Raw genomic sequence first — 23548 nt, 5'->3', positions numbered from 1 at the left:
TCTTCTCTATGCTGCCACTCTGCTGATCCTTCACATATAGGAATGCCATCATGACCATCATGGCTGACATATTCTTTGCTGTTATGAGTTTCCTGTTTGCTGTCCTATGGCTTCAGCACCTTCAGCATCTTGGCAATCCAGACCACAGAGGGTAACAGAAGAACCTTTTCTATCTGCTCCTCTCACCTCATTGTCGTGACTCAATTATAGTCTATGTTTACATAAGCCCAGGCTCCAGTTACTTCCCAGTATCATGTCTATGCTATACTCTACAGTAAGTCCTGCCTTGAACCATCTTATCTATACTTTGAGAAATAAGGATGTCAAGAGTGCCTCAGAAAACACTTTTTCTTTCTCAAGGAAAAAAAATGATAATTCATTAATCTAAACATTAGGGAGGGCTGCTTCAGAGAATTAGAAAATGTCAATTATTTTTATCTTTTAATATTAAGTATTGAGGTAATTCTCTCTGGAACCTTTAACTATAAAGTTATTTCTCTGCTTATCTCTTTTTCTTATGTGTAAATTTACTGAAGACTTATCTAAAAGTATTATTGCTACCATAAGATTTTATTTTCTTTTTGATTCAGCTAAAGCCTAACACATTTTTCTTCAGCCCATCTGTGAAAATCTTTATATTTCAAGTGTATTTCTTATAAATGGATTGTGCTTTCTAATTTGTCCAGCTATTTTCTTCCATTTTGAGGGTAAGGTTATCCCATTTGTGTTCACTGTTATGATAATTAACTGCATAGTTCCCTCCATCCTGTCCTCCTTTTATCCACTTTTCCCAACTACTGTTTAAAAATAAGAAGGAAGGAGTAAAGAAGGAATTTGCTTAACACTTATGATCTGTAAATAAAGTCAGTTGTTTCCACTCCGTTGCTATTTTTCTATTGTTGACTTTCCCCAATCTCAGGCTTTTACCATTTCTTCCTTTTCTTTTATTCTCTCCTGCAACACCATATACCCATTTCTTTGATCCTGGAGTTTGTTTTGCTTATGACTGTTCTCTTACCTACTACAATGTCCTTTTCAACCCTCCCTTCTCAACCCCTGCCCCCTTGAACTGAGCAGTATCCAGAGCACAGGTTATGTGTGTGTGTGTGCATGCATGCATGTGTGTGTGCATGCACGTGTGTGTGTGTGTGTGTGTAAATCTATGAAAGCAGGAGAAAAATGGTCAGTCATCAGGATGGCCCTGAAGCCCTGACCATAGAATAAGAAAGGCTCTGAACAGCATTGTGAAAACTCTAGTTCAACCTCATCACTGTCCACTCTTATTTTCTCTTGAGCTTATTGCTTTTATTTATCATAATCTCTCTGTATCTTTCCCTATTTCTGTATTTATCTCTGTCCCTATTTCTGTAAAATTTATGTTCAGCTTTCTTTTTTCTGGTTCACGTAATGTGAGGTTCATGGGATATTTACATTTCTATCCCTTCCTCCATCTTTGAATTCTATTCATCTAAGGCATCTTTATTATGTTATAGTGATTTCCCTCACCTTCCTTTTCCTTTCCTCTCCATTATGTGTGTGTGTGTCTGTATGTATGTTCATGTGTGTGTTTTCCCTCCAATTTCATGGACTGCTTGAAATCTATGCAAGGACCCCCTAGCTCTAAGGGTTATGTTTGATTTATATTTTACCCAATCATAATAGTTCTGTAAAAACCTATCCCAGTCTTCCCAGATCCTAGTATTTTTCCTTCTAAAATTCTGTTTTATTTACTCTCTAGGTGTTTTATATGAATATATTAATATAGGCTGTTTTTTTCCCCATTGGAATGTAAGCTCTTTGAGGGCAGGTACTATTTTTACTTTTTCTTTGTATTCCTAGCACCAAACACTTAGCATATAATAAATATGCTTGTTGGTGGATAGTTCTATTGAAACCCTGCCCTCTCCCTGAATCTGCTATATTTTGCCTAATCTTAGTGATATAACCATAGTTCAGTGGGGTCCATCACACAAATTACCAACTAAATATGGATGGTATATACAGTGGCCTTACTCTCAGGCAGAGAATAAAACAAATTTGAAATTCATTTTAACAATTACCTTCTAATTTCAGGCCTATAGTTTCTCTTATACCCAGGGTGAACACCAAAAATCTATGGGTACTTCAAAACAGAGGAACTTTAGGACACAGTTTGAGATGTTTAGGGCTCTGCTGTCTTCTCTTCATACTCTTCCCCTTTCCCTTCCCCCCATACACTTAAAGGAGGGAATGCCAGAAGTTCATGCAAGGAAATCCATTTTTTAACTCCTGAACCCTGGACTGTCTTCAGAAGGGTGATTTTAGGTCAAGAGAATTTATACTTTGGGGTGACTTGGTTCTTCCTCATGTCATGGGGGCCCGGACTCAGGAAAATCCCAGGACATAAAGCAGTTATTTTCTCCCTCAGAACTGCTTTGCTTTGTCTAAACCCCCATTCTTTCTTGCCTTCTTTGACTTTAGATATCTGATCTTTGACAGAGAAAAAAATCTTACAACAGTCAATGTCAGGACAAAGGTGGAGCCACTCATCCCTGAATGCCTGCTTATTGTCTCTGACCCTCTCTGTCTCCCCTCTTTCTCAAAATTCTTCTATTGGCTAAGAGTGACTTAACTTCTACCCCTGGGCCAATCCTGGCCTCTTCCTGGCTCTTTCCATCTGTTTGGATTTTAGGTAATCTACCTTGCTCCCCTTTTGAACTGTCAGGTATTATCATAATTTACAAAAAGGAACTTAAAAGTCCATACCCAAGTCTACCCCACTTCCTCAGCACTCCAGTCAATTAAGTCTCTTCACTTCCATAAAAATGTTGTGCAATTAGAAATAAGTATTATGGGAAGTTACTCCGCTAGAGTGAAAATCAACCAAATAATTCTTTGATAGATCTATGATGTCATCCCTCCACCATTGCAAATAAAATCAATTCAACTCAATTCAATTGAATAGTATTTACTAAAAAACTATTAAAGTAAGAAATATGCTAGGCCTCAGGGATAGAAAGATAGAACTGAAATTCTCCCTGCCTCCAAAAAGCTTACATTCTACTGGGAGGATATAACGTGTACACAGATATGTAAGTACAAACTAATTTGAACAGGAGCAGAACTCAGGGAATGGCACTTAAGTTGAGCCTTCAAAGAAATAACTGAGGAATCTGAAGAGATGAAAGTGAGAAAAAAATACATTCTGTGCATGGGAGATAACCAGTGCAAAATAATGGATATTGGAGATGGAATTTAAAGTTCATAGAATAGGTTAAAGACCAGTCTGGATTGCATATAGACTACACAGAAGAAAGCAAAATAAAGTAAGTCTGGAGAAGAGATGAGCAAGTCCAATTGCCAATTTCAGCTTTATCCTGGAATAGGAAGGCATTGGAGATTTTTCAACAGGGAACTGATATCGTCAGATGGTAGCCCCATTTAGCTGGAGTGTTGGGCATGTGGAATGGAATCCAATGAGATAAAGCTGAAAAGGCAAGATGGTATCTGAATATAGAAGGTCTTGAATGTCAGTCAAAGGAGTTTGGATATTACTTATTAATCAACAAAGAGTCCTTGAAAATTTTTTGAGCAGGGGCATTATGTAAATTGGGGCAACTAGGTGGCGTAGTGTGTATAGAGCCTGGCCTCAAGTCAGAAAGACCTGAATTCAAATCTGGCCCCAGACATCTACTAGTTGTGTGTTAATCCTTTTTGCCTCAGTTTCCTCATCTGTAAAATGAGCTGGAGGAGGAAATGTCAAACCACTCCAGTATCTTTGCTAAGAAAACCCCAAAAGGGATCACGAAGAGTCAGACCCTGCTGAAATGACTAAACAATAACATCATGTAATCAAGTCTAATCAAGTAAACAACTATTTATTAAAAATCTGCCATGTGCCAGGTATTGTGTTAAGCACTGGGCACGCAAAGAAAGGCAAAAATAGTCCCTTCCCTCAAGTAAGTCACAGTCTAATGGAGGATATAACATACAAATAACTATGTACTGAGGGTATCTATACAGGATAAATTGGAGATAATTATCATTATAGGGGGATGGAGAAAACTTCTTCCAGAAAGTGGGATTTTAGATAAGACTTGAAAGAGGCTAGGAAGCTACGAGGCAGAATTGAAGAGGGATAGAATTCCAGGCATAAAACATAGTCAGTGAAAATGCACTATTAGGAAATAGAATGTCTTGTGCAAGAAATAATGAGAAGACCTGAGTCACTAGATTGTTTAGTATTGGAAAAAGCAGCAGGAGCCCAATTATAAAAGACTTTTACAAGGTAAACAGAGAATTTTATATTTGATCTCAGAGGTAATAGGGAGCCACAGGATATTAAAATGTGATATAGACCGAAGTGTTTTGGAAGATCACTTTGACAGTCAAATGGAGAATGGTCTGATGGGAGAGGAGACTAGAGTCAGGGAGATCAACCAGCAGGCTATTTTAAAATCTAGGCAAGAAGTGACGAGGCCTGTAGCATGTGGTTGAGGTGTTATAGAGAAGAGGGGCAGATGAGAGATGTTGGGAATTGCCAACTGGATATGGCAATGCTTTAGATATGGGGGTGATAGGGAGAGAGTGAGGAATTAAAGATTACATCTAGGGGAAGGATAATATATTCAATTTTGTGACACACTGAGTTTAAGATGTCTATGGGACATTCAGTTTGAGAAGTCAATAGGCAGTTGGTAATGGGGAAACTAGAGGTCAGAAGAGAGATTAAGATTGAGGAAGTGAACCTGAAAATCCTTTTCTTAGACATGACTCTTAAGTCAGTGGGAGCTGGTGAGATCACCAAGTGAGATAATATAGAGGAAAAAAGGAAGAAGTTCTAGGACAAGAGCCTTGCAGGATACCCCCCCTTAGGGAAAGTGACCAAATAAAAATCTAGAAAAAGAGCAGCCAAACAGGTAAGAGATCCAAGAGAGGGGAGCATCAGGAAAACAGAGAGAGCAAGAAATGTTAAGGAGAAGGTGGTGTTTAGAATTAGAGTAAGGAACATTATTCTGGCAGAGGCATGAAGAATGTATCTATCACAGAATCATGCATAATGCATTAGAATACAGTTCCTTGAGGGCAGGGACAGTCTTGCCTCTTTTTGTATCCCTATTCCTTGAGGGCAGGGACAGTCTTGCCTCTTTTTATATCCCTATCACTTAGTACAGTACTTGGCACATAGTAGGTGCTTAACAAATGTTTCCTGATTGAATGATTAATTTTAACATGGATAGGAGTAATTTTGTTTAAAAAATTTTTAAGGTAGATTTTAAGACATCTTTTAAAAATTTTAGCAAAGAAAAGACATCTAAGATCCCTCCCATATTCTTTTGTAAGTACCATCTGCTCCCTGGGCTATTTCTTATTACCTCTTCTATAAGGACCTCCCTCTCAGGTCTGCTATGTCCCTGTGTTGCTCAAAGACTCCATTACAGAGCCAAGGTCAATGCTGCCTGCCCCTCTCTTATTCAAAATTAGCTCTTATTCCTTACTCTCTCCCTCAAAAAAAATCCTGCTTTTCTTAGTGGTGCATTAACAAAACAAACATGACAAAATCCTGAAGATGTCATGGTCTGTTTCAGTTAAAAATACTTAAGAAGCCTTTGTACTTGCTAATGACATTTTTAAGTTCAGTACACTGATTTTATATTCTTTTGAAAATGCTGTTATTCCAAAGCATCCATTTACTTTCCTTCATAATTTCCTTTAAAAATATTATTAACTTAATAGTCACCAACAAACATACATTTCTAAATACAAAAAAAAAGAGCAAGGGAAAAGATTTTGCATCTCTTTGCAATAGACAGTGGGGTCATGGGACTATTATTGCTACTGATGGGGCAAGACACTTTCCTACGATCAGTTGGAATATCTCAGGGTTTAGACTCCATCTAGGGAGGTAGTGGGAGAAGAGGAAGTGGAGCAGTGATTGATTTCATTACAACTGTAAAGACATGGAAAGAGAAGACCACAAATTACTTCCCTGCCCCACTCTCTTCCAGTGATTCTAGAAATGCTTGGTTTAGCTGTGGAAAATAAATAAATGCTAAGGAGACATTTATAAGAACTGCATATTATTTAAGCTTATATATTGGGAAGTATGATACTGATTCTGTAGGCAGCTAGATGGCACAGTGGATAGATCTCTGGGCCTAGGATCAGGAAGACTCATCTTCCTAAATTAAAATTTGGCCTTGAACACTTAACTAGCTGTGTGATCTTGTGAAAGTCACTTAACACTGTGTGTCTCAGTTTCCTCATCTGTAAAATGGGCTGGGAAGGAAATGACAAACCACTCTAGTATCTTGCCAAGAAAATCCCACAAAGTCCTGAAGAGCTGAACATGACTGCACAAAAAAACAAAACAAAACAATACTGATTCTGCACGTAATATGAAAGGGATATGGTTACTTTGTTTTGAGCTTTATTGATTATAACAGTAAACTTTCTTCACACACCCTCAGTTTTTAGTGTCTGTAGCTCAAAATCCATCATAATCTACTCATTACACAAAATAAAAGGTTACTTTTGGAATGAGCCAGTGAAAGAGTTTAATTGTCCCTTAGAGTTTTAACTTAGAGCCATTGTCCCCAGGGTCCTCTGGAGCTGATATAGGCATAGTGCTTGGATGAATTGAAATCCTGAAGGCTAGTTGAAGCTTGTCTATATCTGTATTGTTAAAGAAATGAGGTTATTTGAAATTTTTATTCCTCAGATCAATAGCTTTTTTTAAGAGTTACATTTATGATTGATTGAAAGCAGGAACCTATAAAGTTTATACCAGAAGACTTATTCTGTGAGTATGTAGGCATATGTGAGTATGCTAGAGCAAAATCCTGTTCTTTTGAATTGTCAGGATAACAGAGGATGTGTAGTAACTATCTGAATTTTTTCTCACTGTGTGCATTTTATAGCAAGTCTTGATGAATGCTTAGAAAATAATGTTAGTCACTGATGTATTCCCAATCATTCATCATCAAGCATTTCTCAAAGTCATGTTTCAGGGAAATGATCAAAGACAATGCTCCATTTGCAAACATTTGTTTCATTCCTCCATCTTGCATTTACAGGGTTTGGAGTTGTAGGGGGAGGTCATATGATCTCAGACTTCAAATATCTGAAAGGCTATCTTATGGGAGACAGATTAGACTAGCTTTGCATTGGGACCTAGGCATAGGGAGCTGTTCATGAAGCCAGGACTGACCATGTGATCAGGGAAAGTCCTTGACCTCTCAGTCTTCTAGGCAGCTCTCTAAAATTGAAGAGAAGGTGATGACTTGCATGGCTAGGGGGAGTTTCCTTACCTGGAAGTTCCCTAAATGAATGAATTTACAGGTCCAGTCCCTATTTCTGGATAGCCCTAGAAAACAGAAGCAGGAACCATGGGTGGACTTTACAAAGAGACAAATTTAGTCTTGAAACATGGGAAAAAAGTGCCCTCAAATTAGAATTATCCAGAATGAATTGGGCTGCCTAGGAAGGCAGGGAATTTTCCTTTTGTTGGAGGAATTCAAGTGTAATATGAATCACAATGTTCTGGGAATGTTATATAGGAAGTCTATGGGAGGTATGCATTTTGAGATATCAGGTACTGAACTGTCTTCTGGCACTGAAATTCGGGGATTCTGTGCAGAAGTAGATCTCAAATCCCTTGGATTTTACATAGCTGATGTGACAAACCAATGGCTCCTTCTTACATTGCATTCTCATGCTGGCTTTGTTGCTTGTTTCTTTTGCAACCTTGTACACAGCAGTTCATTTCTCTAACTTGAGGTTTCCAATTTGAACCGAAATTCTAGTCTTTGAATCCTGAAGTCACAAAGGAACCCCAGGGAAGATTTTCTGCCTGAATTGAGAAAGGAAGAAAAAGAATAATTTCAGTGCTCAGAGAAGAGAGGTGCGGGTGGGGAGATGGTGAGGAACAGTTATTCCAGGTCTATTGAAAAATGCGAAAATTATCCTCCTCTTCCTTATCATTAAATATAAGAATAAGAACGAGAAAAAATGAACTTTATATATCATTTTACCTCTGGAATACAAATTGCATCTATCATCCCACATGAAAAACGCATGGGAATGGGAGAGGGAAGGGTCTAATTTGGTGAGAGTATAGATAAAGTAGCATATGAAGGACAGTATTGTTATGTTAGGGTAAGGTTAGAATGTAAGGGGCCTTAAATGCCAAGTACATGACTTTTATTTTCTTTCAGCAAATTGCATATATATATATATATACACACACATATGTATACATACACACTTATATACATATGTATGTATATTTTTATGTGTATACACACATATGTATACACATATACATATTGTGAGACACATATCCAAGACTATATGGGGTTTGTGTTTCCATCAGTTTATAATGTAAACTTTTTTTGGGGGGGAGGCTTTGGTTTAAATGCTTCAAAGGCCCCTCTAAAAACTAAGGAAGAAGTTTCCTTTCCTTAAGAATAGGTAAATATCATTCCAATTTTGCTTATTGGAAATTAACTTCAGAAAATACCCAAAGACACAATAGAGACAGAGAGTTTCATGTATAATCCTTTGTTTTTTTGATTTGTATATACGCAAATTACATTTTATTTGGTGATTTTTAAGTTCAGAATAAAATGACAAAAATAATTTTAAAAAATGCCTAAAGTAACCCATTGGGATTCTGTCAAGGTAGAGTTGTATAGACCAACAAGGAACCAAGATGACATGGACTTAGGAATACCTAAGTTAAAATCTGGTCTCAGACACTTTCTATACGTGTGGCCCTGGGCACATCTATCTCCATCAGCTTTATCTGTAAAATTTGGATACTCATACCACTTACTAGCTAGGGTTGTTGAGAGGATAAAATGAAACAATATTTGTAAAGTGCTTTGCAAAACTAAAGCACCATATAACATATATTACTGTGCTATATACAAATCTTAGCTATTATCATCATCATGATGATTAATGAGGACATACTTCTCATGCAGAGAGAGATCAATGGGAATGATGGAACAGGAGAATCAGGAAATGATTTTAACTTTTTCAGGTAAAATGAAAAGCCCATGCCTTCTCCTACAAAAAGAAACAAATAATAAACTCATGACAATGAAATTGTTTTGAGGGCCTAAATCGTGTTTATATTGCCTCACTTTTTCACTCTATGTTAGACATAGACAACAAGGGTCTAGCACTGAATTAGAGTAGTGAAGAGGGAGCCAGAAGACTGAATGGTTTCTGAGACTGCCAGGAGAGTGGAAGACAGTCTTTGTAAACTTTAAACGGCTTTGCAAATGTACAGGATGTTATGCCTGCAGTGGGAATGAGCATGAGAAAGATGATGATGATGATGATGATGATGAGGATTTCAGCTGGGAATTTGGTCATAAGAAGAATATGCAGTTTTAGCCACAGAAGTACCCCACTTACCAAATCATTAGTGAGGTCTCTGTGCATTATCTAACTCCCATTTTTTCCTGAGGAAAGACTGGGTTCTGCTGCCAAAACACCCTCTTATTGTCTGAAAGTGATACATTTGGTTGCATTTCCAAGGCCAGAGGTTCCTCTAACTAAGATAAGAGTAGCTAGATGTTAGTCAGAGAATCCTGAAATTTCTGAGGTGGAAGAGGTCTCAGAGTTTATTCCACCTTAAGGTTTATCCCTCATGCACTTTCCCCAAATAAGTGGCCATTCAGTCTCCTTTGAAGGCTTAAATTATGGGAAAAAAGCCTCCCTCTCAGGTGTTCTTGGAACTTTTTTGTTTTCAAAAATATTTTGCTAAGTGGATTTAAACAGCATTTCCTTTGTCATTCTGTATATCTTATTTTCTCCTTTTAAAAACATCTTGAAAAGGGATCTCTAAGTTTCAACAAATTGTCAAAGGAGTCTATAATGGAAAAAAAGAGGTGAAGAACCCCTGCACAGCCTGTTGCTGCAGCCTACATCACTTTCCCACATGAACAGACAGTTGTAGCCAGAAGTGAATGGGACAAAAGAGAGATTCGTAGTGGATGAATTAGACATTTAGCCATAAATCAGTGAATTAGACACTGATTTATACTCCTCCCAACCCCCAGTGCAAAGACCACCTTTTCCATACCAAGTTCTCCTGGCATTACTCCATGCTTACTAAATTTGGAGACTAAAAAGTGTAAGAAAGTAAAGTGACAGTTGACTGAAGGAAAATGGAGAGACATGCCATTTCATTAGAAGGCTGTGTTGCATTTCCAGTCGAGAGCTAGACTTAAGAAGTTTCATGAGAAAAACAATTGAGGGAATATGGTCAGGTTGCAAAATGCTTTAATTCATGGGAATCTTTCTTTCTATTGATCTGCAGAAATTCTGTGCAGATGTACTGGGCCTTTCTTTTTTTGAAATTCAAGAAGAGGAATATTCTTTTTCTTTTAAAATTCAATTGATCTGAAACCTCTATCTTTATAAGTTTTGCCTTGGTTTTCCTCTCTAGGGTAAAGTTTTGTTCTTCTTCTACAGCTTTGACTGTGGTTCAAATATTTGAAGAGATATTTTGTCCCAACTATATGACTTTTACATGGAAATACCCCTGGGTCATTCAGTCGACTCTCACGCTTATTTTCCTATACACTTATTGTCCTGGATTTCCTCTTCTTCGATGAATTTCAATTTCTTAATATTGTTCCAAAAATGTGGTACTCAGAAAAAAGTGCAGTATTTTAGATATTCTGAGTTCAGCAGGATTATGATTCCCTTTACTCTGGATATTTTACCTCTCTCAATGAAGTATAAGGAAACATTCATGGTTTTGGTTCTCTTGCCCTACTGTTGACATAAATTGACTGATTAACCCACTAAAATCTCCATTTTTTCCCCTATTGGTTAAATGTCGTCTAGACAGAAGAGTGCTATTCTTACCTGTGAAATTGATTTTTAAATTCATGTTCAATTCTCTAAATGTATCCATAATATATTTCACCCTATTTAACTGACCTCATACTACAAAAGATGGAACCCTGTCCAAAATCTGAATATATTATAACAGAAACTGTCACAACCATAATTCATCATCAACCTCACAGCAAAATTACAATTCAAAATATAGCTGGAATAGAATAAAAATAGGAGAAACAACTAAAAACTCTTTTATTTTCAAATTATCTTCTTTCATATTTCCTTGGCTGAATTGCCTGTCTAACTGATTTAAATGATCTGAAGGTCATATATTCTAGTGTGATATATTCAAGGACCAAAAGTAATTGTGAAAGACATCATGATTATTTTGACACCTGCTGGAATAGGAGTCCAGTGATCTGATGTCTAGTTCTCCTTTTAGCTCTCTGATCAGGTCATTTTTTTTTGCCACACTGGGTCTTAGTTTCCTCAATTTTAAGAGTTGGACTCATTGTTTCAAAAAGTCCTCTATTTAAAAATTTAAGGAGAGGCACTTTTTTGTTTTGAAATTAATATTGAACATATAAGTATTCTAAATAGATGTACTTCATATATGCTATTATCAAATATTTATTATTTAAGTTCCAAATTCTCTCCTTCCCTCTGGCCCCCTTTAATATTTTTAAAGCAGTCTACATGAAAAGAGGGAATAGATGTGATTCAATTATTCTGGGATGTTATTAAAATAATGAAAGGGGAGAAAAAAGAGATACACTGGCAGAAGGGGAAGAAGGAGACAAAATGAAAAAAATTATCTCATAAAACACAAATGCAAGCCAAATCTCTTTCAATGGGGGGAAAATTAGAGAGAGTGGGCAGACAATGCTTAAACCTGACTGAAATCAGAATTAATTCAAACATAGAAGAATATATAGATGTAGATTCTTTCTCTCTCTCTCTCTCTCTCTCTCTTTCTGTCTCTCTCTTTTTCTGTCTTTTTGTTGCTCTCCTTCTATGTATATAATAGGAAAGAAAGGAATAAAAGAAAGGGGGTTGATAAAAGGAAGGGTGGATTAAGAAAGGCAGCAGTCAGAAGTAAAATGAAGTTTGGAGGGACAGGATAAAAAAAGAGAAGGATAAAGAGAAAAAAATAGGATGGAGGAAAATAAACAGTAATCAAAACTCTGAATGTGAGTGGTATGAGCTCACTCATAAAATAGAAATGGATTTACAGGATGGAATAGAAATTAGAATTTTACAACATGTTGTTTTTAAGAGATGCACTTGAAAGAGAAAGACATCAAGTTAAAAAAAGGAGAGAGCAAAATCTATTAACTGAAGTAAAAAAGGCAGGAGTAGTAATCATGATCTCTGACAAAGGAAAAACATAAATTGTAACAATAAAAACAGACAGGGAAACCACATGTTGACAAAAGGTAGCATATCAATAAAGTCATATAATTTTTTTATACAATACGGCTAATACGGAAGTATTTTGTATGATTTCACACATATAATTGATACCATATTGCTTGACTTCTCAGTGGTTCATATGGAGAGATGCCAGAAATGGATGAAAATAATACAGAAAGCAAGAGAACATAATGGAAGATGAAATTGTTAATACGGATTAATTCTACATTTAGTTTTAAGGGATCTGATTGTGTTATGAGTTTATGGGGAAGCTGTAATGTTCTATACTTTACTCTTATGTTCCCATTGTGAAAGTTAGTTTATAGTTTGGGTGACAATAGTTTTAAATCAAACATACAAATTTATCAAATCTCTTCTCATTTTCTAGGTGTTATTTCCAATCACAGTCATACAGTTTGGTTAAGATTTGAAAGTCCAACCCAAGAACCTCCTGTCTGATCCAGAAAACCCTCTCAGCTCAATGGCCATTAGTAATCACTCACAGGTGACAGAGTTCATCCTGCAGGGCTTCTCTGAACACCCCAAACTCTGGATTCCATTATTTGGCTGTTTCCTCTCCTTGTATATGGTGGCCCTCACAGGCAATGTCCTGATCATCACAGCCATCACACTCAACTCAAGCCTCCACAGCCCCATGTACTTTTTTTTGCTCAACTTGGCTACAATGGACATTGTCTGTACCTCCTCCATTCTGCCCAAAGTGCTGGAGGGGTTGCTCTCAGAGGAGAACACCATCTCCTATGGGGGCTGCATGGCCCAGCTCTTCTTCCTTACTTGGTCTGCGTCATCAGAACTGCTTCTTTTCACAGTCATGGCTTATGACCGTTATGTGGCCATCTGCCACCCCCTGCATTACAGCACTATGATGAGCAAGACACTCTGCAGTGCGTTGGCAGCTGGCGTGTGGCTCATCTGTGCCTTCAATTCCTCCCTAAATACTGGTCTGATGACACGACTGTCCTTCTGTGGACCCAATGTAATTACTCATTTCTTCTGTGAGATCCCTCCTCTCTTGTTGCTCTCCTGTACTTCTACTTATATTAACAGTGTCATGACTGTCTTAGCAGATGCCTTCTATGGTTTTATAAATTTTCTTCTGACCTTGGTGTCCTATGGGTTCATTATCTCTAGCATCTTGAAAATTCAGACATCAGAGGGAAAGAAGAGAGCATTCTCTACCTGTTCATCCCATCTTATTGTGGTGTCTATGTATTACACAGCTGTTTTCTATGCCTATATAAGTCCTATTTGTAGCTATAATCCAGAGAGGAGTAAACTGGCTGGTGTGCTGTACACTATGCTGGGCCCAACTTTGAATCCTCTGATCTATACCTTAAGGAACAAGGAGGTCAAAATCACCTTTGGGAAGCTTTTCCCATTCTTTAAAAATTAAGTAGTGATTCTCAAGCCTCTTCCTACTGGGTAGAGGTATGGTATAAGCTTATTTCTGCCCGTAGTTGAAAAAATTCAACTTTTGAAAATGATCGGCATTGTCAATATCATTTGATGCTTACCCTGATCTTATATATTTGGAGATACAAGGCTCAGATTTATGGGGTTATTGATATTCTTTTAAGCATCATTTCAATTTCAAATAGTTGCTACCAGCTTCATATAGTTACTTGGGTTATAGCTCTATGACTGAAAAATTTCCCCTTTTCAAGATTAAGTGAAAGAACTAAGTATCCTTTCAGGTTACATTTAGCTTTTGTTCTCATTTATACATCTTCTATCTATCTATTTCTCTCTCTGTCTCTCTGTCTCTGTCTCTGTCTGTCTCTCTCTCTCTGTCTCTCTCCATCTCTGTCTCTCTCTTTTTCTCTCTCTGTCTCTCTGTCACTCTCTCTTATCATCTGTCCAAAAGGAAGGAAGACAAACTTGACAGAGACTTGATTTTACCTTGGAGTCAAAAAACCTAGGTTTATTTCTAATATTTTATGCATACAAACTCTGCAGCTTACAATAAGCCCCCTAATCTATTAGTACTCCAGACAATCCTTTAAAACTAAATTTCAGAGTAAGCCTTGATATGCCTTTATGAAGGTAATTTCCTCCCTGAAAGTTCCCTATACTAATGAAACCATAGTACCAGTTCCAAGTTGTTGACGGGTAGGGATGGCCACTACCATAACTTTATCTAAACTAATTTACATATTCTATGCCATCCCAATTAAATTACCAAGAATTATGTTACTGAATTAGAAAAAAAAAACAACAAAATTTATTTGGAAGAATAAAAAGTCAAGAATATCAAAGAAACTACTGAAAAAAAAGTAAAGGAAGGAGGTTTAACAATACCAGATCTTAAACTATAATGTAAGAGAATAATTATCAAAACTGTCTGGTACTAGCTAAGAAATAGAAAGGTAGATCAATGGAAGAGAATAGATGCACACATTACAACAGGAAATAAATATAGTACCCTTATATTTGACAGGTGTGACAACTGAAGATTTTGGGATTAGAATTCATTATTTAGTAAAAATTGTGGTGAAAATTGGAAAGCAGTATGGCAGAAATTTGATGTAGACCAATATTGTACTTCTGTTACCAAGAAAAGGTCAAAATGGATATGTGACCTAGATATAAAGAGAGATATTACAAGACAATTTGAAGAACATGGAGCATATTATTTATCAGACTTATGGCTAGACAAACAATTTATGAATAAACAAGATATAGAGAGCAGAGTAAGGTGTAAACTGGATAATTTCAATTACATTATAATGTAATAGGAGAGAGTGAAGCTGATGACTTTGCATAGTCTTACCTTATTTAATTCCAATTCACTTGCAAGTGAGGACATCCCCTTCCTGATGTCACTGGTCCTCTTTGAGAACAGAGGACAAACAGTAACAATAATGACGATCATGTGATTAGCAAAAGTCCCCATCTCAGACACATACTGTCTTAGTGGCTTTGGATAAATTCCTTAACCACTCAGAGTTCCAGGTTACAAAGCAGATGCCAACTTGTATCTGCTGCAGAGCTTCATCACTGGGAGCTCCCTAAACCAGTTAAATCATAGGTCTGGTAAAAAAAAAAGTGCATATTTTGGGTTCTGAAGATTCAAAGACAAAAATGAAACGATGTTTGACTTCAAGGTGCTTATTATAATTTACTAGTGAAAAGAACAATTCAAATTCCCCAGTATTTTGATCTCTTTCATGAAGATCAATATCATTCTTTATTGGAGAAAGACAGTGTGCTATGATGGAAAGAGACACTGGGAATGGAGTCTAAGGACTTCAGTTTGAGTTTCCAGCTCTGCTCTGAAACCTTGGGCAAGATATTGAACTTCTCTTGGTTTCAGTGTCTTCATCTGTAAGATAAAAGGTTGAACTGAATGACCTCTAAGTTCATTTCCAGCTCAGTGAATAAAAAGACCTAATCAAAAGGAATCAGATGTCTTCCTGGACTGTTTATCTCAATCTTTAATTGCATGAATCTCAAAATTTATTTCTGACTTAATTCCCTTTTATTATGTGATTCAACACAAAATCATGAAGTTCTATATTTAAAATAATGATGAAATTATTAATTATAAATTATATGTATATTACACTTTATAATTTGCAACATGTATTTTTCATTCATTATCTAATTTGGTTCTCATGACAGTGCTGAATTCTCATTTAACAGGTCAGAAAATTAAGGTTCGGAGGGAGATGATACAGATGATTCCACCATTAGTGACTTGTAGAAGGGGATTTAAGGCAGAAAACATCTGATACCAACCAAGGTCAAATTTTGTTCTCATTGATGACAAAGTTGTAAAGCATAATTAACTACTAATATTCAATTCATCTTTTTCTTCTTTTACTAGGCTATAATTAAGCTGAAAGGTGGGTGGAATCTCTAGGACATAGTCCAAACCACCCATAGTCTCCCACCCAATGGCATGGATGAACCAGACACTGGTCACTGAGTTCTTTGTGAAAGGATTCTCAGAAACTCCTCACCTTCAGCCCTTGTTCTTTGTCTTTTTCCTCTCCCTCTACACAGTGGCCCTCTCAGGGAATATCCTCATCTTTGTTACAATCAGTTTTAATTCCACATTACACACACCTATGTATTTCTTTCTAGTCAACTTAGCTGTGGTTGATATCCTGTGCACCTCCACAATTTTACCAAAGCTGCTTGGAAACATGGTGGGTAGAAAGACCATATCCTATGAAGGTTGCATGGCCCAATTGTATTTCTTCACTTTGTCCTTAGGAGCTGAGCTGCTGCTTTTCACAGCAATGGCTTATGATCATGTGGCCATCTGCCATCCTCTCCACTGTAGCACCATGATGAGCAAGAGGGTCTGTATGCTGTTAGCTGCTGGTGTTTGGTCAATCAGCATTCTCAACACCAGCATTAATAGCAGCCTTATATTTTGATTGTCTTTCTGCCACTCCAATGTAGTCAACCACTTTTTCTGTGAGATCTCCCCTTTATTGAAGCTCTCCTGCAGGCCTACCTACCTGAATGAAACCATGACTTTCACAGCAGATGTATATGTAGAGGTGGGAAATTTCATGATCACTATGCTCTCCTATCAAAATAGATAAGGAAGGATACTGCATCTTGCTAAAAGGCACCATACTGTACCATAGTAATTTCATTTCTAAGTACATATGCACCAAATGGTATAGCATCCACACTCTTAGAGGAGAAGTTCAGGGAGTTCCCAGAAGAAATAGACAACAAAACTATACTAGTGGGGGACCTCAACCTCCCACTCTCTGAACTAGATAAATTTAAACACAAAATAATAAAGAAGTTAGGGAAGTGAATAGAATATTAGAAAAGTTAGGTATGATAGACCTCTGGACAAAATTGAATGGGGATAGAAAGGAATATACTTTTTTTGTCAGAGGTACATGGCACATACACAAAAATTGACCATGTACTAAGACATAAAAAACTCGCAATTCAATGCAGAAACACAGAAATGTTCAATGCATCCTTTTCAGATCATGATGCAATAAAAATTATATGTAATAAAGGACCATGGAAAGACAGACTTAAAAATAATTAGTAACTAAATAATTTAATCCTAAACAATGATTGCATCAAACAACAGATCATAGAAACAATCACTAACTTCATTCAAGAGAATGACAATAATGAAAGAACATACCAAAACTTATGGGATGAAGTGAAAGTAGTTCTTAAGGGAAGTTTTATATTTCTAAATGCTTACACGAATAAAATAGAAAAAGAGGAAATCAATGAATTGGGCATACAACTAAAAAAATTAGAAAAAGAACAAACTAAAAATCCTCAATTAAACACCAAATTAGAAATATTGAAAACCAAAGGAGAAATTAATAAAACTTTTGAACTAATAAAACTAAGAGCAGGTTTTATGAAAAAACCAATAAAATAGATAAACCTATGGGTAATTTAATTTTTAAAAAAAGAAAGAAGAAAATCAAACTTCCAGTATCAAGAATGAAAAGGGTGAATCCACCACCAAGGAAGAGGAAGTTAAAACAATAATTAAGAACTATTTTGCCCAACTATATGCCAATAAATTTGAAAATCTTAGAGAAATGGATAAATACTGACAAAAATATAAATTGATCAGATTAACAGAAGAGGAATTAAAATACTTAAATAACCCCATCTCAGAAAAAGAAATTGAACAAGCCATTGATGAACTCCCTAGGAAAAAATCTCCAGGGCCAGATGTATTTACAAGTGAATGCTATCAAACATTAAAGAACAATTAATTCCAATACTATATAGACTATTTGGGAGAATAGGTGAAGAAGTAGTCTTACCAAATTCTTTGTATGATACAAATATGGTGCTGATACTTAAGCCAAGAAGAGTCAAAACAGAGAAAGAAAATTATAGGCCAATTTCCCTAATGAATATAGATGCAAAAATTTTAAATAAAATATAAGTAAATAAATTACAGCAACTTATCACAAGAATAATACATTATGACCTGGGTAGGATTTATACCAGGAAAGCAAAGCTGGTTCAATATTAGGAAAACTATCAGCATAATTCATCATATAACACCCAAACTAACAGAAACCACATGATCATCTCAATAGATGCAGAAAAAGCTTTTGACAAACTACAACACCCATTTCTATTAATAATACTAGAGAGCATAGGAATAAACAGATTCTTCCTTAAAATAATAAATAGCATCTACCTAACACCGTCAACAAGCATCATATGTAATGAGTACAAGCTGGAAGCATTTCCAATAAGATCAGGGGTGAAACGAGGACATCCATTATCACCAATGTTGTTCACTATGGTACTAGAAACATCAGCTTTAGCAATAAGAGAAGAAAAAGAAATTGAAAATATTAGAATAGACAAAGAAGAAACAAAGCTATCACTCTGTGCAGATGATATAATGGTATACTTAGAGAATCCTAGAGAATCAAGTAAAAAACTATTTGAAATAATAAACAACTTTAGCAAAGTTTCAGGCTATAAAATAAACCCACACAAGTCATTGGCATTTCTATGTATTACCAACAAAGCCCAACAGCAAGAGATAGAAAGAAAAATTCCATTTAAAGTTACTGTAGACATTATAAAATATTTAGAAGTCTACCTACTGAAACAAATCCAGGAACTACATGGACACAATTACAAAACACTTTCCACACAAATAAAGTCAGATCTAAATAACTGCAAAAACATCAGTTGCTCATGGGTAGGCCAAGCTAATATAATAAAAATGACAATTCTACCTAAGATAATTTATTTATTGGGTGCCATACCAATGAAACTACCAAAAAATTGTTTTATAGAGTTAGAGAAAATCATAATAAGATTCATTTGGAAGAAAAAATGGTCCAGAATATCAAGGGAACTAATGAAAAGAAAGGCAGGGGAAGGTAGCTTAGCCATTCCAGATGTTAAATTGTATTATAAAGCAGCAATCATCAAAACTACTTGGTACTGGCTAAGAAATGGAGTGGTGGATCAGTGGAATAGGTAAGTTTGCAAGACACAGTAGTCAATGAATTTAGTAATCTATTTTCTGATAAACCCAAACACCCCAGCTTCTGGGATAAGAAATCACTATTTGATAAGGACTGCTGGGAAAACTGGAAAAGAGAATGGCAGAAACTAGGCATAGACCAAAATCTCACATTATATACCAAAATAAAGTCAAAATGGGTTCGTGATTTAGATATAAAGGCTAATACTATAAACAAACTTGGAGAGCAAGGAATAGCTTACTTATCAGATTTATGGAGAACAGAAGAATTCATGACCAAAGAGGAGATAGAGAACATTACAAAATGCAAAATGGATAACTTTGATTACATTAAATTGAAAAGTTTTTGCACAAACAAAGCCAATGCAACCAAGATAGAAGGGAGGAAGAAAATTGAGAAACAATTTTTACAAGGACCTCATTTCTCAAATATATAGAGAATTAAGTCAAATTTATAAAAATACAAGTCATTCCTCAATTGATAAATGGTCAAAGGATATGAACAGGCAGTTCTCAGATGAAGAAATTAAAGCCATCTATTGTCATATGAAAAAATGTTCTAAATTACTATTGATTAGAGAAATGCAAATCAAAACAACTCTGAGGTACCACATCACATCTATCACATTGGCCAACATGACAAAACAGGAAAATGATAATGTTGGAGAAGATGTGGGAGAAGTGGAACTCTAATACCTTGTTTGTGGAGTTGTGAAATGATCCAATCATTTTGGAGAGCACTCTGGAACTATGCCCAAAGGGCTATAAAAATATGCATACCCTTTGACCCAGCAATAGCACTTCTAGGACTGTATCTCAAAGAGATCATAAAAATGGGAAAAGGACCTACATGTACAAAAATTTTCATAGCAGCTCTTTCTGTGGTGGCAAAGAATTGGAAATTGAGAGGATGCCCATCAATTGGGGAATGGCTGAGCAAGTTGTGGTATACGAATGTAATGGAATCTATTGTGCTATAAGAAATGATGAGCAGGCAGACTTCAGAAAAAGCTGGAAAGACTTGTATGCTCTGATGCTGAATGAAGTGAGCAGAACCAGGAGAATGCTGTACATAGTACGAGCTACGTTTTGCGATGATTAATATTGATAGACTTCACCCCTCTCAGCAATACAGGGATCTAAGACATGTTCAAAGGCCTCATGATGGAAAGTGCTATCCACATCCAAAGAAAGAACTATGAAGTTTGAATGCAGATAATAGCTTACTATTGGCTATATTTTTTTCTTCTGTTGTGTTGTGTTTCCTCTTTTTAGTGGTTCCTCCTATTGGTTCTAATTCTTCCTTACAATATTATTAATGTGAAAATATGTTTAATAGGAATGTATATGTATAGCTTATATCAGATTGCACACTATTTTGGGAAGAGAGGTGGAGAGGAAGGGGGAGAAAAATTTAAAACTCAAAAGCTTATGTGATTGTTGATAAAGCAAAGTAAATTTATAAAAAAGTGGAAAAAAAGAAAAAAAAACATTAGATATATCATTGGCTCCTCAACGTTCTTGGAAACTTGATTTTTACTTGTTAATTGTCATAGAATTACTGACATTTCTTTAATCACTCTCTTTAAGTTTCTGTCTCCTGTGTGGCTTTGGGTAAGTCATTCAAGGTCTTTGTGTCCTCAAATTCCTCATCTATTAGATGAAGAAGTTGAACTAGGTAATCCCTAAGTTCTTTCTACATCTAATTGTCTATGTCATCCCATGGGTGATATAAATGTTTAGAATCAGTGTTTAGAAATCTGCCCACATTCCAGTTGGTGATCTCATTAAGCTGAGTCATAAGGGAGACAGGGCAAAGACTCTCACTTGTGAATAACAAAACCAATAAAAAATAAATAATGACATTGATGATGACTGGCAATGTGACACCCTCTTTTTCCTCCAGTAAAGTCCCATTTCAAATAAGTAGTCAAGAAATGTATGTACCTTGCAGACCCCTACTTTAGTGCCTACAGAGCACTAGTGCTCTTCATTTATTACTCTCATCTCTCAGGTCTTCTTCATGCTGTTTGGGGTAAGGGTCTGCTTCTTCAGGTTAAAGAATAGAATCTTATTCTTAAACAAGAGATTCTCATTTCAAAATATTTCAATCCTGATCATCTCAAGCAGCAGTGATAAGGATGAGGCTGGAGTTTGAACTCACTAAGAATTCTCTGGGACTTGACCCCTTGAGCTTCAGAGTGGGTATATTCACTTTGGGATATATTTGATGTGACCATTAGAGTCCATATCTCTTTTCTTTTGCTAGTGACATGATAGACTCCTATTCCTTGGTAAATGAAGTCACATCCAAAGTCATTACTGGAAGGCTGTTTAATATATGTACTTTGGTTTGTAGTTTAGACATCTCAAACATCTCACCAGCTGGATTAGAATGCTTATTTTTCTTGGAAAACATCTTCAACTTTCCCACCTGTGTGCCTGTGTGCCTGTGTTCATACATTTCACTCTACCACTCCATTCCTGTCATATTTTCCATCTTTCAAATTCCAGGTCACATTACCCCTCCTCCATAAAGTTTTTGCAGGTGAATTCAAGCATGATATTTCTCTCCTTGCATGTAATTTTTATATGATTTTGTTATTCTGAATATTTCTTACAGTGTGGTTTTATGTTGTGGGCATTTGTGGGTATGCATGTTGCATCTTTCCTCGTGAACTGGAAACTCTTTAGGAGAAGCAAGTGAGTATGATTTATTTTGGTAATTAGCTTCAATATGGGACACATAGCAGAATTTGTAGATTTTATGGAAAGTATTTGTAGACTTCACATCTAATTTGAAGTGACATCGTCATTTTTCCTTTACATTTTGGATTTTTTAAAGTTATTTTTCTGCCTGGGATAAAGGAAAAGAACATTAAATAAGGCAACTACAGATGTTAATAAGGTAATCTTACAGAGAAGGATGGACAGAGACTAATAAGGTCCTGTTATGAGGGAAATAGGAGTCAGGTCTGGGCAGGAGAGAAAATGTCCCTAGGAGAGGTTGCTGTGGCAGTTTTATGGGAAGGGCAGAAGAAAGGGAGGAAATGTTAACAGCATCTCAATGCACACACACCTCTAATTCCTAGTTGGGGCTTCAGCCTTCAGAACCCTTTTGTGCCTTAAGTTGATACCAAGGAAAGCCTAAATGAGAAGCTGAGATTTTGCATTTGAACTATTCTACATGGCTGAAAATGATGTTCACGGAAAGTATTTCTGCAAAGTCTCACTGAAAATAACCCTAGTCATTGGTACTTGAACCTTTCCAATAGGGCACTAGAGCTCTCTGCAGACTTAATCTGACAACAGTTACTTTTAATGCCACCCTGGGGAAGATCCTCTGTTTTTTGTTGTTGTTGTTGTTTTTTGTTTTTTTTTTTTTTTGTATTTCAGAGTTCTGTCTTACTGCTAAACAAAAGACTCTCTTTTCAAGTGATTTGAATTCAGATCTATCCAGATTTATGGAAAAGGGACATGCTTTGGGTTCTGGGATTTGTTGAATGGAACACAGGAGGCAAATATACTTTCATAAAATTATCTATGACATTTTTCATCAGCAATGTGGTCAGGAACTGGGGAACAACCTTTTTCCTGTGGAGCTGCCATGGTGACCCTGAAAAATCTAAGACAGAAGCAGTTTTTCTTTGGATCCACAAGATGCTGGGTTTTTTTACTTTTATTTTTCAATATCTTAAAAATTTTGTTTACTACTTTTCATATTCACTTTTTGAGTAATGAATTCTGTCCCTCCATTCCATTCCTGTCCTACTCATTGAGAAATCAAGAAATGTGATATCAATTATACATGTGAAATCATACAAAACATATTTCAATATCAGTCATATTGCAAAAAAAAGGAAATTAAAAAATTATGCTTTAATTTGCATTATTTCTTTGGAGGCAAACAGCATTTCTTTTCATTATAAGTCCTTTGGAATTATGTAGGATCATTGTATTGCTCCGAACAGGAATGTCATTAACAGTTGTTGTACAACATTGTTGTTCCTGTGTGTGACTTTCTCCTGGTTCTGCTCACTTCACTCTGCATCATTTTGTATATGCCTTTTAAGTTTTTCTGAAACTATCCTGCTCATCTTATTTTTTTTTAAGTGAGTCAATCCGGGTTAAGTGACTTGCCCAGGGTCACACAGCTAGTGAGTATTAAGTGTCTGAGGCCGAATTTGAACTCAGGTCCTCCTGACTCCAAGGCCAGAGCTCTATCCAATGTGCCACCTAGCTGCTCCTTTAAATTTGTTTGTTTAATTGACTTGCCCAGGATCACACAGCTAGTAAGTATCAAGT

General features: G+C 36.2%; 2 protein-coding genes across 2 annotated transcripts in view; both read left to right on the top strand.

The window, feature by feature from the left end:
- The first annotated feature begins 12733 nt into the window (after window positions 1–12733).
- LOC114042579 (olfactory receptor 13A1-like) lies at window positions 12734–13669 on the top strand. Its single transcript, XM_027861264.1, has one exon. It carries the CDS (start codon window positions 12737–12739, stop codon window positions 13667–13669), a length of 933 nt encoding a protein of 310 aa, XP_027717065.1. The 5' UTR covers window positions 12734–12736.
- A 2503-nt stretch (window positions 13670–16172) lies between these two features.
- The window catches only part of LOC114042583 (olfactory receptor 13A1-like), a 20776-nt gene continuing 13400 nt past the window's right edge, over window positions 16173–23548 (top strand). Inside the window, exon 1 of the mRNA XM_027861268.1 lies at window positions 16173–16605. Within this exon, the coding sequence (XP_027717069.1) occupies window positions 16173–16605 (433 nt within the window). The remainder of the gene's footprint in view (window positions 16606–23548) is intronic.

Source organism: Vombatus ursinus, unplaced genomic scaffold (genome assembly GCF_900497805.2).
Source record: "Vombatus ursinus unplaced genomic scaffold, bare-nosed wombat genome assembly UNPS02014601.1, whole genome shotgun sequence".
NCBI classification, from domain to species: Eukaryota; Metazoa; Chordata; class Mammalia; order Diprotodontia; family Vombatidae; genus Vombatus; species Vombatus ursinus.
This window is presented reverse-complemented; position numbering and strand designations above follow the sequence as displayed.